At 50.5% G+C, this 13,562-nt stretch overlaps 1 protein-coding gene across 1 annotated transcript; it reads left to right on the plus strand.

The window, feature by feature from the left end:
• The first annotated feature begins 8,447 nt into the window (after positions 1-8,447).
• On the plus strand, positions 8,448-11,285 carry BHLHE22 (basic helix-loop-helix family member e22). The gene has a single exon (XM_025477841.3). It carries the CDS (start codon positions 8,482-8,484, stop codon positions 9,583-9,585), a length of 1,104 nt encoding a protein of 367 aa, XP_025333626.1. The 5' UTR covers positions 8,448-8,481; the 3' UTR covers positions 9,586-11,285.
• The last annotated feature ends 2,277 nt before the right edge of the window (positions 11,286-13,562 follow it).

Genomic DNA, 13,562 nt, shown 5'->3' on the forward strand with positions numbered 1-13,562 from the left:
TAATAGAAGATGGTTGTGAAGGATAGAAATACGGTGGGATATTTAAGTAAGAATTGACTTTGAGCTAAATCCATGGCCATTTCTCTATCCATATACCAGTTCAATCAAATCACACTATGGTGACTACTTTGTAACTGATTAGAGACAAATCCATTCAGTTCAAGAGAGCAGAAAGAGAGCAAACACTCCACAAGCAGGGCAGTTAGGGATATTTAGAAGGGATGGGGAATGGAGATATGGGCACTGAAGATGTGGGAATGTAAAGTGTCCAACAGCCATGGCTCCTACTCCCATGACCCTCCAGCATGCGGAAGCAGTGGAAGATGCTCTCAAGTCTGCCAGCATCTGAACGTTGTGATAGAAAAAGTAAACAAAAGACAAACCAATAATGATAATTAAAGGTGACTGAACTGGTTTAGATGGAACAGGCAAAGAAACATAGTAAAGTGTTAACATTAAATTCACAAAACATTTTAACGTTTACAAAACGCTTCCACATCATCTCATTTGAGCCAGTCAGGAAAGGCATGATGAGTGGATCCATATTCCTCCTGATGCTGAGCAGTATCAAAAAATTGCCAAAGAGTACATAGTTACACTGCAGAGGATCTGCTATTTCTACTATACCTACTCATACCTTTTAAAGCAATTTACAGAGAAGTGCAATCAGGTTTGCACATAGGTAAAAATCATCATTCAAAAACGTCTTTTCAAAAGGAGAGCTGATGGCATCTTTATGAGACAAGGACCTTCCACAAACACTGAATGTACTAAATGCATTCTTTGGCTTCAAATCTTCCTCCCTCCCTCCCTCCCTCCCTCCCTTCCTCCCTCCCTCCCTCCCTCCCTCCCTTCCTTCCTTCCTTCCTTTTTTCTTCCTTTTTGTCTCCCCATGATCCTTGTTCTGAAAAACAATGGGAATATTGGGAAGTGACAGGGGTGCCTGGGTGTCTCAATGGTTGAGCGTCTGTCCTTGGCTCAGGTCATGATCCTGGGGTCCCGGGACCAAGTCCTGCATCAGGCTCCTCATGGGTAGCCTTCTTCTCCCTCTGCCTATGTCTCTGCCTCTCTCTCTGTGTCTTGCATGAATAAATAAATAAAAATCTTTAAAAATAAATATGGGAAGTGACACAAGGGAGTAAGAATGTGTGAGTACATGGATTACAAAATAATCTTTCTGGGAAAATCTTGACTTCCCATCCATAATGGAAGAGATTTCTTTCCTAAGTACCTGAGGCCAGGAGGTTCTTAAATCACTTTGGGAATTAACTTTAATGTCCCCATGCCACCCACATAGTAATATCCATTCTCTCCATGGATATCAATATCCATTGCGATAGCAATATCGCATTGTTCTACCATAGACATACTATCTGAATTGTCTGCCAACACGGTTGTTTGCAAATGATGGTCTCCTTCAGGAAGTCTGAATGTTATTTTTATGTTAAGGCACTTTTGACATGATCAGCACTGTTGGTTTCCTTTTTATAATACTTGCTTACCACTGTGTAAATATAGCACAAATGTGTGTGTGCGCTTGTGTGTGTGTGTGTGTGTGTATGTCCAAATGGACAACTCAGTCAGTACAGTTGTCAGCCAAACACATTACTAGAAAAGCCCAGTTAATGTTTCTTCAACATAAGTTAAATTGATTATGTGCAATAATCCTGCAACGCTAGAGTAGATCAAATGACCTCATCAAAAATGTTTGAGAAGGTGTCAAACTTATCCATGTTAAATTTCAAAATTTAACTGTGAAAAGCTCTCTAGCTAACCATCTGTTTATCTAGTTTCTCCTATACATAATCAAATTTCTTTCAAACAGGAACTCTTACATTGACAGAGTAAATGAGTCCAAATATTTGGCTTAATAGATTTTTCACTTTAATGAATCAAGTAAAATTAATCTTTCAACTGAAGTAAAGTTTACATTTGTCTGTTTGATCTACAATATTTTTGAAGGATATTCATAATATTTTGTACACTATCCAAAGCATATCTACTTTTATTTGTATTACAAGCAGCTGGCCTGTGTATATAATCGTAGATGAGAAATGTTTTTAATTAGGATATCATCTCAAAGTTTTACTGGATTGTAATTGTAATTATAAAAGGGATAAAAGCTCGTGAAAATACACCGCAGAAACATTTTAATTCATAAAAGCGTTAGGTATCCATAATTCTATTATATGCGTTAAACTTGAGGAAAAAATTTGACTTCGGATAATATGTCAAGCTCAGAAAATCTAAATAAGACATTCTGAAAGACTGTGTGGTAAGAAGGCTATTAAGTAGAGGAAGCAAAGGGCTACGAAGAAAAATGGGGGAATATTATTTACTAATGTTGATGGTAAAATTCAATGAATTATTAGGAGAATTCATATTTCAACACACCATCATCTCCCATTAGTCTCCTTTCTACCATATATGATAAGTAGTGCCCACAGAAAGCAAAAGAAGAGAACTGTTTTTACAGACAATATCCACACTTGGAAAATAAATCCTTTGGTGATTAAAATATCTCAATAGTATTCAGCACTTGGGTTTCACTAGGCAATTAATTCCTGAGAGCACTGAGGTGTTTATAAAGTTACAGTATCTTTTGCATAAAATGACTAATTAAAATCCCGATTTAAAAATTAAGCTCTGGTTATCCCCTTCCTTCAAATTATGTATTTATGACAAATTAAATAATCAAATTTTATCAGAAGTCCTTAGAACAAGATTTATACCTGACTCTGTCAAAACTATGTGTGTGTAAATATACAAACTTCTATTTACAAATAACTAGCTTCCAGGACTGTCTGAAAACTTTTAATGATCATAAATTTCCAGCTCACGTTTTGTAGTTATAATCAATTTATCACTGAATAATTTTGGAGGCGTAAAATAAAGTGTCTCATACTTGAATATTTCATTTTCAGCATTCAAGTGTTACTGCCATCCACCGCGCTATTCGCCTTACAGCCAGGAGATGGCGCTGTGGGTTTTAAATCGCTGCGCTAAAATCCTAAAGCCAAACTGAACCCTCGGCGGTGTCTCTTAATTGGTGGCCACAAGGCGAGCCTTAAAATTGTTCACCTTTTTTTTTTTTTTTTTCCGTGTGTGCGAACAATTTTTCTTTTAAAAATGTTTTTCAATATTCGCGGAAGGTGAGGTTCCAGGGAGGAAACACGTGTAACACGAATAAGTGTTTCAGCCCTTAGGGAGGGCAACTGAATGCAGGAGTAAGTCCCAGGTAACCAAGAAGGGAGTGACTCGTCTTCCTCGACCTCCGTGCGCACGTCCCCTGGTTCTCGGCAGTCTCGGCATCGGTAGGCAAGCCCGCTTTTACGCTGGCCGTCTGCGCCCCTCCCCTTAGCAGCCCCCATAATCGGAAAGTGCCCGCGGGAGCCAAATGAGCCCTCCGTGGCGGGTTAGGGAACCACCTGCGCGCCCAGGTGGGGCGCACGGTTGTGCCGATCAGCTGTTTCTCCGGGTTCTCTGAGGCTTTCTCTTCTCTGTGTGTCCAAACTGTCTTGAGGGCCAACCTTTTTAATTTTTTTTTTCTTTAAGATAAAGAAAAAAGGAAAGTCTTCCCGAAAGAACTTTAGATCAACAGGTTTCAACTTTTCCACGGTCGAAGTCCTTGGAATTTGCCACGCACTTCGGAGCGATTGCAACGCTGGGGCCCTTGGCGCGCTGCCAGCAGGGCTCCAGCTCCCGTGGCCCCAAGCACCCCCGCTGCCCCCTGCGTTGGCCCCGCCGGTCCCCAAGACACACCTGAACCACAGTCTGTCTGCAAGTGAGCTGTGCAGGACCTGGCGAAGACGGTGGGAAGATGCTGATGACAACCACACACCCAAAGGCCTGACTCGCGCTCGACGGATGGGCTTCGCTCTTTCCGCCCCCGATGGGATCCCGCTTTGCCCGACGCCGGGAGGTGCGGGGCGACGAAGCTCGGCTGTGCGGGCTTCAGGCTGACCCAAGTGCCACCAGGCAGCACGCGGCGGGCGAGGCGCAGGGGCAGGCAGGTGAGCCCCCAGGTCAGCCCGCCTCCGGCTGGCGCTGGGGACACGCCCTGCCGGCGCTGGCCTGGGTCCCGGAGGGCTCCGGGACAGCCCCCCCCACCCCGGCGGGCCCCGCCACCTGCCACCTGGCAGGCAGAGGACTCCTCCAGGGAAGCGCAGCCCCAGCCCCGAGACGGTTCTCATCACTCTCAGGAAATTCGCTTTTCCAGGGCAGCTCCCAGGCGAAAGTTCATGGCATTTTCTTTCTTTCTTCCTTTTTGCCAAACTTTGCTTTTACTTTTTAGAATCTTCTCCCTCACGCACGGGACGATTTTCCCTTTCAGAAAACGCACACAGATCCCCAAATCCCAGTGTTCGAGGGTTCTCCTCACTGTTTAATCCAGACAAGTAAACTGTTTATCAGGGCTAGAGAAATAACAAAGAAAAGCTCCTTGCTTTGCTCTTTAAAAGTAGATGGGATTGTGTTCGGTTCTTACTTTTTTTTTTTCTTTTTTAGGTTCCTATTTCGAATTTCGAGCAACTACTGATAAAGATGATCATGATCACTAAGAACTTTAAATGTGACCGAGAAAATTAGTTTGGTCTGAAGTTCAATTCTCTCCTCTCACCGCTGAATTTTTTGGCGTGCTGGCACGGCCCTAGGTCTGTCCCCTCCCGCTGTAACAAAACTCTATTCACCCTTGCACAGCACGCCCTGGCGTCTGCGGACTTGGTATCCGACACTCGGCAGAGCCTGCTCCCCGGCCGGTGCGTGCAGGACCAGGGGCCTCGCAGCGCCCACCCGGGCGGCATCGGGGGCGCCCCGGGGTCGGTGGAGGACGCCCACCCGCCCTTCCCGCCCCCACCCCGAGGGCGGAGGAGACAGTACCCCCTTCCTGTCCCCCAACTGCTTTGGTAACTCACGGTGACATTCTCTGAAACTGCACAGAGTCCGAGCCTTTGGCTTCCTGTGCATCACCCTCAAGGGGTCATCTGTGGGTCAGGCGTTTTCGCCGCGGCCTGATTTCCTGCCCTCTCTTTCCCGGCAGCCAGGGGGTGTTTATTTTGGTTGGTTCCCTGCTACCTTTCTCACTTGCCAGTCGCTAAGGGCGCTCGGGGCCTTTCCCGGTCTCGGGGCGGAATAAAGTTCCAGCGCAGTTAGCCCGAGTTCCCGCGGCCGGCGGCGGCCCTTTGCCGGGCGAAACCAGGCGGCGGGAGCGCACTCGAGCGAGGAGAGGGAGCCTAGGCCGTGCCTGAGGGCGGCGACGGTTAAGCCGCTAAGCAGCCGCCAGGCAGATGCGTTTGCATTGCCCGGTCAGATGGGTGCAGCGCTCAGAGCCTGACAACTTCCCAGAGGCAATCGGCAGAAGCTGGCGAGAGCGCAGACCTTCGCCGCCACCGCTCCCCGACGGTTGCTACAAGGCCCGCGTTTAGAGCTTCTATGAATCCCCCCCGCGGCTTCCCAAAGCCAAGTCCCCAGGGACTATGAAGCGGCACCTCCTCCGGGGAGCCCGGGAGGACTTCCCAGAACCACCAGAGAGAGAGAGGGCTTTGGGCTCCTACCGAGTGAAATAAAGTTGCGCCAAAAGTTTGTTCCAGAAGTCTGGGTGGCCGGGGAGGGCAGCGGGTGGACGAGAGGCGTGGAGGTGGGGTCGTAAGGGCCGCGGCCAGGTGCTCGGCGGTGCAGGGGTACGCGGCGGCCGCGAAGGGCCAGGGTGTGGCCCGGGGCCGCGATCCCCGCGGGGCGGACGGCGCCGTTGCCACCCTCGGGGCGCGGCCGCGAGCTGAGCCCGAGCCCCCGCCCGTCCGGCCCCCAGCTCGGGGCCCTCGGGGAGGCTGGCGGCGCGGGCCAGCCCCGGGGAGGGAGGGGGCGGGAGGGGGCGGGAGCGCCCCGGAGCCCCGGAGCCCCGCGCTGCCAGCCTCAGCCCTCGCCCCGCGGCCCGAGGCCTCTGGGGAGTGACCGGCAGGCGCACGGGACCCACGTACGTTTACAGAGAACCTTTGTTCACGGTCCCAGGGAAAACGAAGCTGCTAATTGAAAAACAATAACAGGAGCGTGTCTGCAGCTTCCTAAAGGGAGAGGTTAACAGCTGCGGGCCCGGGGAGGGCGGGGGAGGGCAGCGCCGAGCCCCAGGCCGCCGCGCGCGTCGACGTGCCACCAAGTCCCGGGCGAGGCACGTGGGCCAGCAGCAGCCTCCCAGGACCCCGGCCTCGGGCCTGGGCTGCGCGGCCTCCCGCAGCCCGCTGGCTCTTCCCCGGGCTTGGGATTCCAGGAAACCCGAAGGCGCGAAAGTGACCGACGGCGGCGGAGTATTTCTGTCCCCAGGGGACTGAATCTCAGGCAGTTATTTTGGAAAGATTCCGCTGAGCCCCCTTTGCATTCTTTCCAGGTGAAAATGCAGACGCCTCAGTGTCGCCCTCGCCCCTCCTCTGTGAAACGAGGCGCCCAACTGTTCGGATATTACCATTCAAAAACAGGTTCTGTGGCGAACCTCATTTGTGAATCTATTACAGAGATTAATAGATTATTTCTCCTTTTTCAACTAATTCTCAGTGGGGAAATTTAACCATATGGTAAGGAGAGAATTAGAATTTCATCACATTAGAGCAAAATGTAATGAAAAGAGCCCAACACCTGAGGCCAACTCTGAAAGCCACAATTAAAAGGTTTTTAATGAAACCGGAGAAACCAAAAATTTCATAGGCTTCGGTAGTTCTGCCACATAAGAAAGATTTATTGGAGGTGTTGGGAAATATTGTTTTTACTTATGTCATAAGGATGGAAAGCAGCCGCTAAATACCATGTGCTCCCAGATGGAACTCCGGAGCGAGGGGACCGCGTGCACCCTTCCCCATCCCTAAAGGAGCACTCGTTCTCCCAGCTCTCCCCCACCCCACCCCACCCCACCCCACCCCCAGCCCCAGCCCCAGCCCTCCAGGAACCACCGAGGCAGAGCCAGAGGTCCCTGACTCCCTTCCTAGCTGTCGGGTTTGCTTCCGGGTAAATAGAGAGGCACAAATGCCCCACTTGGTGAGTGAGAGGATTCGACTCCTGGTGGAGTTGGCTATTCTGAAACCACTGGGTTGTAATAATCTGGAGCAAAGTTTGAGAAATCAGTTTCCTGCCGTTTAGGAAATCGTAGGCTTCCCAATCACCATGACTGTCGCAGTTATTTGGAGACGGCTGCAAAAGCACCCCTTCCTTTTTCTCTCTTCTTCCTTTTTTAATCTAATGGGCTGCATAATCAAGTTGCTCTCCATTTTCCTTCCCCCCCCCCCCAATCCGGATAGGAAATGGGCAGTGGGCGTGCGGGTGGCAGTAAGGCGGTGTGGTGTGTTCCAGGGGGACCGGTGCTCTGCTCTCTTACTAGCTGAGAACCTTGGGTGAATTTGGGGCGAGCCAGCGGGACTCTACTTCCCCTCGAAGCTCCCATCACCAAATCCAGATCAGAGTCATCCTACGAACAGGGGTGGAGTGGAATTGTCGCCCGCAAGGGTAATTTAGCACAAGATGAGACAGCAGCGGCGAGGGAAGGGCAGTGGGGGTGGGGTGCGGCGGGTGGGGGGGCGTCTGCTTTCCCCGGGACTCCCAGGCTTTGCCGCCGATCTACAATTTGCTGAAGGAGCAAAGAACATCCTCGGCTCTAAGTAGGGCTTTTAGTGTGCTCATTGATGAGTGAAAGTCGCCACACATGTCAAGCTAAAGGCAGTTGTTGGGTTACTAACAGGACCCAGCGCCTTGCAAACATATGCGCTAAGCTGTGTATACAGATGGCACGCAGAATAATGGAGCAGGCGCCTTTTATAAAGCTCTAGCTGCTGCCTGTCTTCAGACCTGGGAAATGAAACTATTCAGACTCGCGGCCAGATAGCGCCTGCGATTGTTTGTTACCGTTTTAATCCTATTAATTAAAACGTTAACCTGATTGGGTAGAAAGCGCTGTCCCAACAGGCGAGTCTTCTTCATAATAACCTACTCAGAGATAATGATGTAAAAGACTCCCCCGTCTGTGGCGGCGGCTGGTTGATGGGTCCGGAAATCTCTTGAAGGTGAATCCAAGCAAGATAAACGGTGCGGAGAGGCGGCGCGGGGCTGGGCTCAGAGCGGCGGCGGCGGCGGCGGCGGCTCCACTCCCTCCGCGCCCACCCTCCCACCATGCGGGGCCGCGGCCCATGGTGAGCCCCAGCAGCCAGCACCATCGGCTGGAGACGAAGAAGAAGAAGAAGAGGAGGCGGAGAGCGCGGGGGAAGGCGAAAAAGAAAAAGAAGGGGAGAGGGCTGCCAGCGGCACCGGGACCGACGCGCGCACCAGCCCGGGAGCCCGGCTCGGGCGCGTCCGCGGCGCCGCCTGACTCCCCAGCCGAGGCGGCGGCGGCCGGCGCGGCGGGCTGGGGCCGGGGCTGGGGCCGGGGCCGGGGCCGGGGCCGGGGCCGGGGCCGGGGCTGGGGCTGGGGCCGGGGCTGGGGCTGGGGCTGCGCGCCGGCGCCGGACCATGGAGCGCGGGCTGCACCTCGGCGCGGCCGCCGCGGGCGAAGACGACCTCTTTCTGCACAAGAGCCTGAGCGCCTCCACCGCCAAGCGCTTGGAGGCGGCTTTCCGCTCCACGCCCCCGGGCATGGACCTGTCCCTGGCGCCGCCGCCCCGGGAGCGCCCGGCGTCGTCGTCCTCGTCGCCCCTGGGCTGCTTCGAGCCGGCTGACCCCGAGGGGGCAGGGCTGCTGCTGCCTCCGCCTGGGGGAGGCGGTGGCGGCGCGGGCGGCGGCGGCGGCGGCGGCGGCGGGGTGGGCGTCCCCGGGCTGCTCGTGGGCTCTGCCGGCGTGGGGGGCGACCCCAGCCTGAGCAGCCTGCCGGCCGGGGCCGCCCTGTGCCTCAAGTACGGCGAGGGCGCGGGCCGGGGCTCGGTGGCCGAGAGCAGTGGCGGCGAGCAGAGCCCCGACGACGACAGCGACGGCCGCTGCGAGCTGGTGCTGCGGGCCGGGGGCGGCGACCCGCGGGCCTCCCCGGGCGCGGGAGGCGGCGGCGGCAAGGCGGCCGAGGGCTGCTCCAACGCCCACCTCCACGGCGGCGCCAGCGCCCCCCCGGGGGGCCCCGGCGGCGGCGGCGGCGGCGGCGGGGGCAGCGGCGGCGGCGGCGGCGGCGGCGGCGGCAGCAGCAAGAAATCCAAAGAGCAGAAGGCGCTGCGGCTCAACATCAACGCCCGGGAGCGCCGGCGGATGCACGACCTGAACGACGCGCTGGACGAGCTGCGCGCGGTCATCCCCTACGCGCACAGCCCCTCGGTGCGGAAGCTCTCCAAGATCGCCACGCTGCTGCTCGCCAAGAACTACATCCTCATGCAGGCGCAGGCCCTAGAGGAGATGCGGCGCCTCGTCGCCTACCTCAACCAGGGCCAGGCCATCTCGGCCGCCTCCCTGCCCAGCTCCGCGGCGGCGGCGGCGGCGGCCGCTGCCCTGCACCCCGCGCTCGGCGCCTACGAGCAGGCCGCCGGCTACCCGTTCAGCGCCGGGCTGCCCCCGGCCGCCTCCTGCCCGGAGAAGTGCGCCCTGTTCAACAGCGTCTCCTCCAGCCTCTGCAAACAGTGCACGGAGAAGCCTTAAACACCCCCCCGCCCCGGAAAACCCAAGACCGACCCAAAAGCTAGAGGAAAGTGAAAAGCTGCCCCCCCTTTTATTTTGGTCCCCTCGTAGTTGTGAAACACTTGCAAAGCAAACAAAGCAGAGGCGAGAACTGAGGAGCAGTATCAGAGACAAACGGGACTCTTAGCCTTGACATCCCCGGAATCTCGGTCTTCGGGGTGGGGAGGGAGGGAGGAGGGAGGTGGAGTTGGGATGAAGTATGGGTGTCTTTTTTTTTTTTTTTTTTTCTCAGAAAAGTGGCGACTTCGGTGGCAGCCCAGACCGAGAGGAAGCTTAAAAATAAGTTGGGAAGTAGTCGCTTGGTTATTAAGCGTGGAGCGTTATTTATTCAATGGCAAAATACTAATCCTACTCATGATTGTGGATTTGGCTAGTGCTGAGGGGCAGAGGAGGAGTCCGGGGTTGGGTGGCTTGTGGGACAGAATATTCATTCAGACAAATCAGAAAGGGCACTTGAAAATAAATTTTGATTCTGAGCCAGGAGAAAAAAAAACTTGAAATGTAGACTTATTTAAGTGGGGGAAAAAAACCAGAAAGAGACACGTTGCTATGAAAAGACTTGTATTTTTTATTGTCTCTGAACTTTAATCCTGTGAAAATGCTCAAAAGTTTTGGCAAGAGTGATATAAAAAAAAAAAAAAACTGACTGTGGCTGAAAGAATTGCATTTAAAAATATTTATGTGCACCTTGTTACTTTTCACTCTGCGATGATGTATTAACAATTCATGGTATTTATTTGTTATTCTTCAATGACCCTTCCACATCAACAGTATTTATCATGTGTTAAGGTCATGGGTCTTATGTGCAGATTTTTTTAATGCCTCTAAAATTCTGTTTTATAGATTAACTTATACTGTGTGCCAAGTGTTTAAAAGGTTTATTTGCCAACAAGTATGAAGAGACATATTGATGTATCTGAGCTGCTTAGGTTTATCAAAGGTCACCTGGATACTTTCAGTTGCATCATCCCTGTATTTAAATTGAGCTTTAATAAATTGCTTCAGTCCAAAAATTACAGGAAAGGTGTATTCTTAATTGATGAATGAATTGATCTCTTTTTTTGAAAGGGGACTCCTTTGCATTCTAAAAGGGAAAGACATCACAGCAATAGATCCTATAAGTAAGAACATGCTAAGCAAATATTTTTCCAGGCTGTGCTGTGCATTCTTAAAAGGTCTAATTTAATTGCTTTTAATGTATATGTACATATATAAGTTATTTTAACTGTGGAGAATTATTTAAGTTAAAAGACTGGTTTGATTTGCCTATGGTGTGAAATCCTTTGTTATTTTTCTAAAAAAAATAATAAAATTTAAAAAGAAATAAAATAAAACTAAGGAAGAGCAAGAAGCTATTTACCCAAAGTGAGCTTTCAGTTTTAGTTTGCATGGCTGTTTGCCTGCCTTTCTATCCTATGAAAATCAAGAAAACCTTTTTTAAAAATGGAGTCCTGCTATTTTCCACTCCTTGCAGATAATACAAATTCAGTTTGTCAGGTTGGATGGCGAGTTGGGAGCTATGATGGATCTACTGGCGGGTTTTGGATGTGTAAAGAATGATATATATATTAAATAGGTCAATCAGACTATGACAGCTATGTACGACCATTTGTATGTGTATCTATGTCAGAAAGAATCTTTATTAAAATATTTTGATCAAACATTTTATTATGCTGTGCTTTGTGGAAGGAGCAATCACCTCTCTTCTGTGTTACTCTTTGCTTGAAAGGTAACAAAAAAGGAGTTTCAGAGAAGGTGAAACTAAAGTTTTGTCAGGGTTACACAATTAAGAGTAGCCCTGTTCACTTGTTTACTTGTTAATAGGATGATGGCTGGCTGGGCCTGCTCATTGGAGGAGAGATAAATGGGGTCACTGGTGAGACCCAGAGGAGATTCAGAGTTCCTATCTGCTGGCATGAACTTTGAAGGCCGTGCTGTCCCTTGAACTCTTTTTCCCCACTTGTATGGCATTGGTAACCATGCCAGGGCCCACTGAAGAGGGTAAAGTTTTTTTAAAGAGTTCTAATCAAAATTGATAGTTCCAACTGCCTGAAAGCCAAGGAAAAGAGATGGACTTGGATTCTCTGAGAATGGATTTTATTGTGGCTTTCCACTTTTTTTTCTTTCTTTTCTTTTTTCTTTTCTTTTCTTTTTTGTTTTTTTTTTTTTTTTGTTTTTTTGTTTTTTGTTTTTTTGGTAACAGGAGAATCAACCAGGTTTAATTATAAGTGTAAAACAATGCCCATAGAGATTTTCAGAACTTACTGGTGTTGCTTGTTAATGAGAGTTTTAGGGTCTATATGGGATTGTCTGTGTAGGCTTGTATTTGGACCTTAATAATGTCTTCAAATATAGAAGGCTTGATTTTTACTGTGGTGGTAGTGGTGGTGGTGGTGGTGGTGGTGATGGTAGTGGTGGTGGTGGTGGTGGTGGTGGTGGTGGTGGTGGTGTTTCCTCTGTAGGCAGTAAGCTACATGCATTTTTGTCTGCATAGCCTCAGCTCATAATGATATCCCTAAATGACATCAAACTTAGTGGGGGGTGAGGGAGGATATTTTCTGCTCCACTTGCCATCAAAAAAGATTAATCAGAACCTGTAACTTTTCAGAAAACATAACAGCGAAGGGCCTTGAAGCTGAAGCCCTCCCAGTCAGGGAGTGGGGGTAGAGGGAGGGAACAGACCAGGGCAGCCCCCAGGCAGGAAGAGACCGTCTCTCAGCATTTACCAGACAAAGCCTGGGTGCGTCTAATTATGATTATTAAAACAATTTCCATGACGATGTCTAATATTATGTTAATTTGAAAACAACTGTGTATGAAAACTGTCGACTATAATACCTAAATTCATTTAATGAAACACATCGTTAAGGCAATTAAACCTCCTGGATGTGATTAAGAAACATAATTACGACACTGTTCTGCGCCATAATTGGGTGTCTTTAATCAAGGGGTAAAGTGATCAGCAACACAGCCATTAGTTTGTATTGTTCTGGCCCTGCTGTCCATCATTCTGATTAGGAATTAACCACAGCCACCATCAGTTGAATTTTTTTCCTTTTTGCATATTAACATTATAGGGGATACATTTGCTGCAAGGTTTACTGCTTAATACTTCTCATTAAGAAGGCCTCCTTGAAATGCTTACTCTGTAACCTCTGTACTGTGCAACTATTATTAGGAAATGTGCAAATAACAAACCTTAAACTTCAGGAGAAAAAGAAATGCTCATCCTTCTTTCGCTCTTTAATAATTCAACCTGCAGTCTTAGTCCAGAAAGAGACTTGGAATGGTTGGGGAAAGGGAAGCAATGTTGAGAAGAAGTTGAAATGTCAGACGAATATGCACAATTATTAAAAAATAGCAGGGTTAATAATACCCATTTTCATGTTGTTAATTTCAGACAGATCAATTCTCCTTCCAAGTCCAGGAGTTGGCCAGCGTTTGGTTCTAGGAATAAAGGTAGGGCATCTGGAAGGAGGGAGAGAGGGGTTTCCTTCCAGGGATTTATTTAGGTGGCCCTCCATAGGGCCTCAAACTTTTCAAAGTTTCTTCAGCAGCAGCTTTTAGGGAAGGGAACCGATGGCTGGAGAAACTGTCCTTCCCCCACCCGGCCAACCCCCCCAGCCGGCGGGCGCCCGTTTCCTCTCTTGAGGCTTGAGTCCTGAATTGGGGCCCCCTCTGGAAAGCTGGCTCACACATCTGTGCCCCAAGCACGTGGAGCAAGCACGTGGGGACCGAGTGGCTGGGTGGAAGGGGCAGCGTGTGGTCTGGGGCCCGCGCGGACAGGCCGGCCTGGAGGCTCGCGGGCTGCCGGCACCTGGCCCGGCCCTGAGCCCGCTCCACACCCACGCACCTCTGGGCGCCTGTCCTGAGCCACCTGCCGGAGGCATCCTGCTCCTCCGGTTTTGTCATAGAGAACAGAAAGTAGGCATATGAGG

The sequence above is a fragment of the Canis lupus genome, chromosome 29 (genome assembly GCF_003254725.2).
Source record: "Canis lupus dingo isolate Sandy chromosome 29, ASM325472v2, whole genome shotgun sequence".
NCBI lineage: Eukaryota > Metazoa > Chordata > Mammalia > Carnivora > Canidae > Canis > Canis lupus.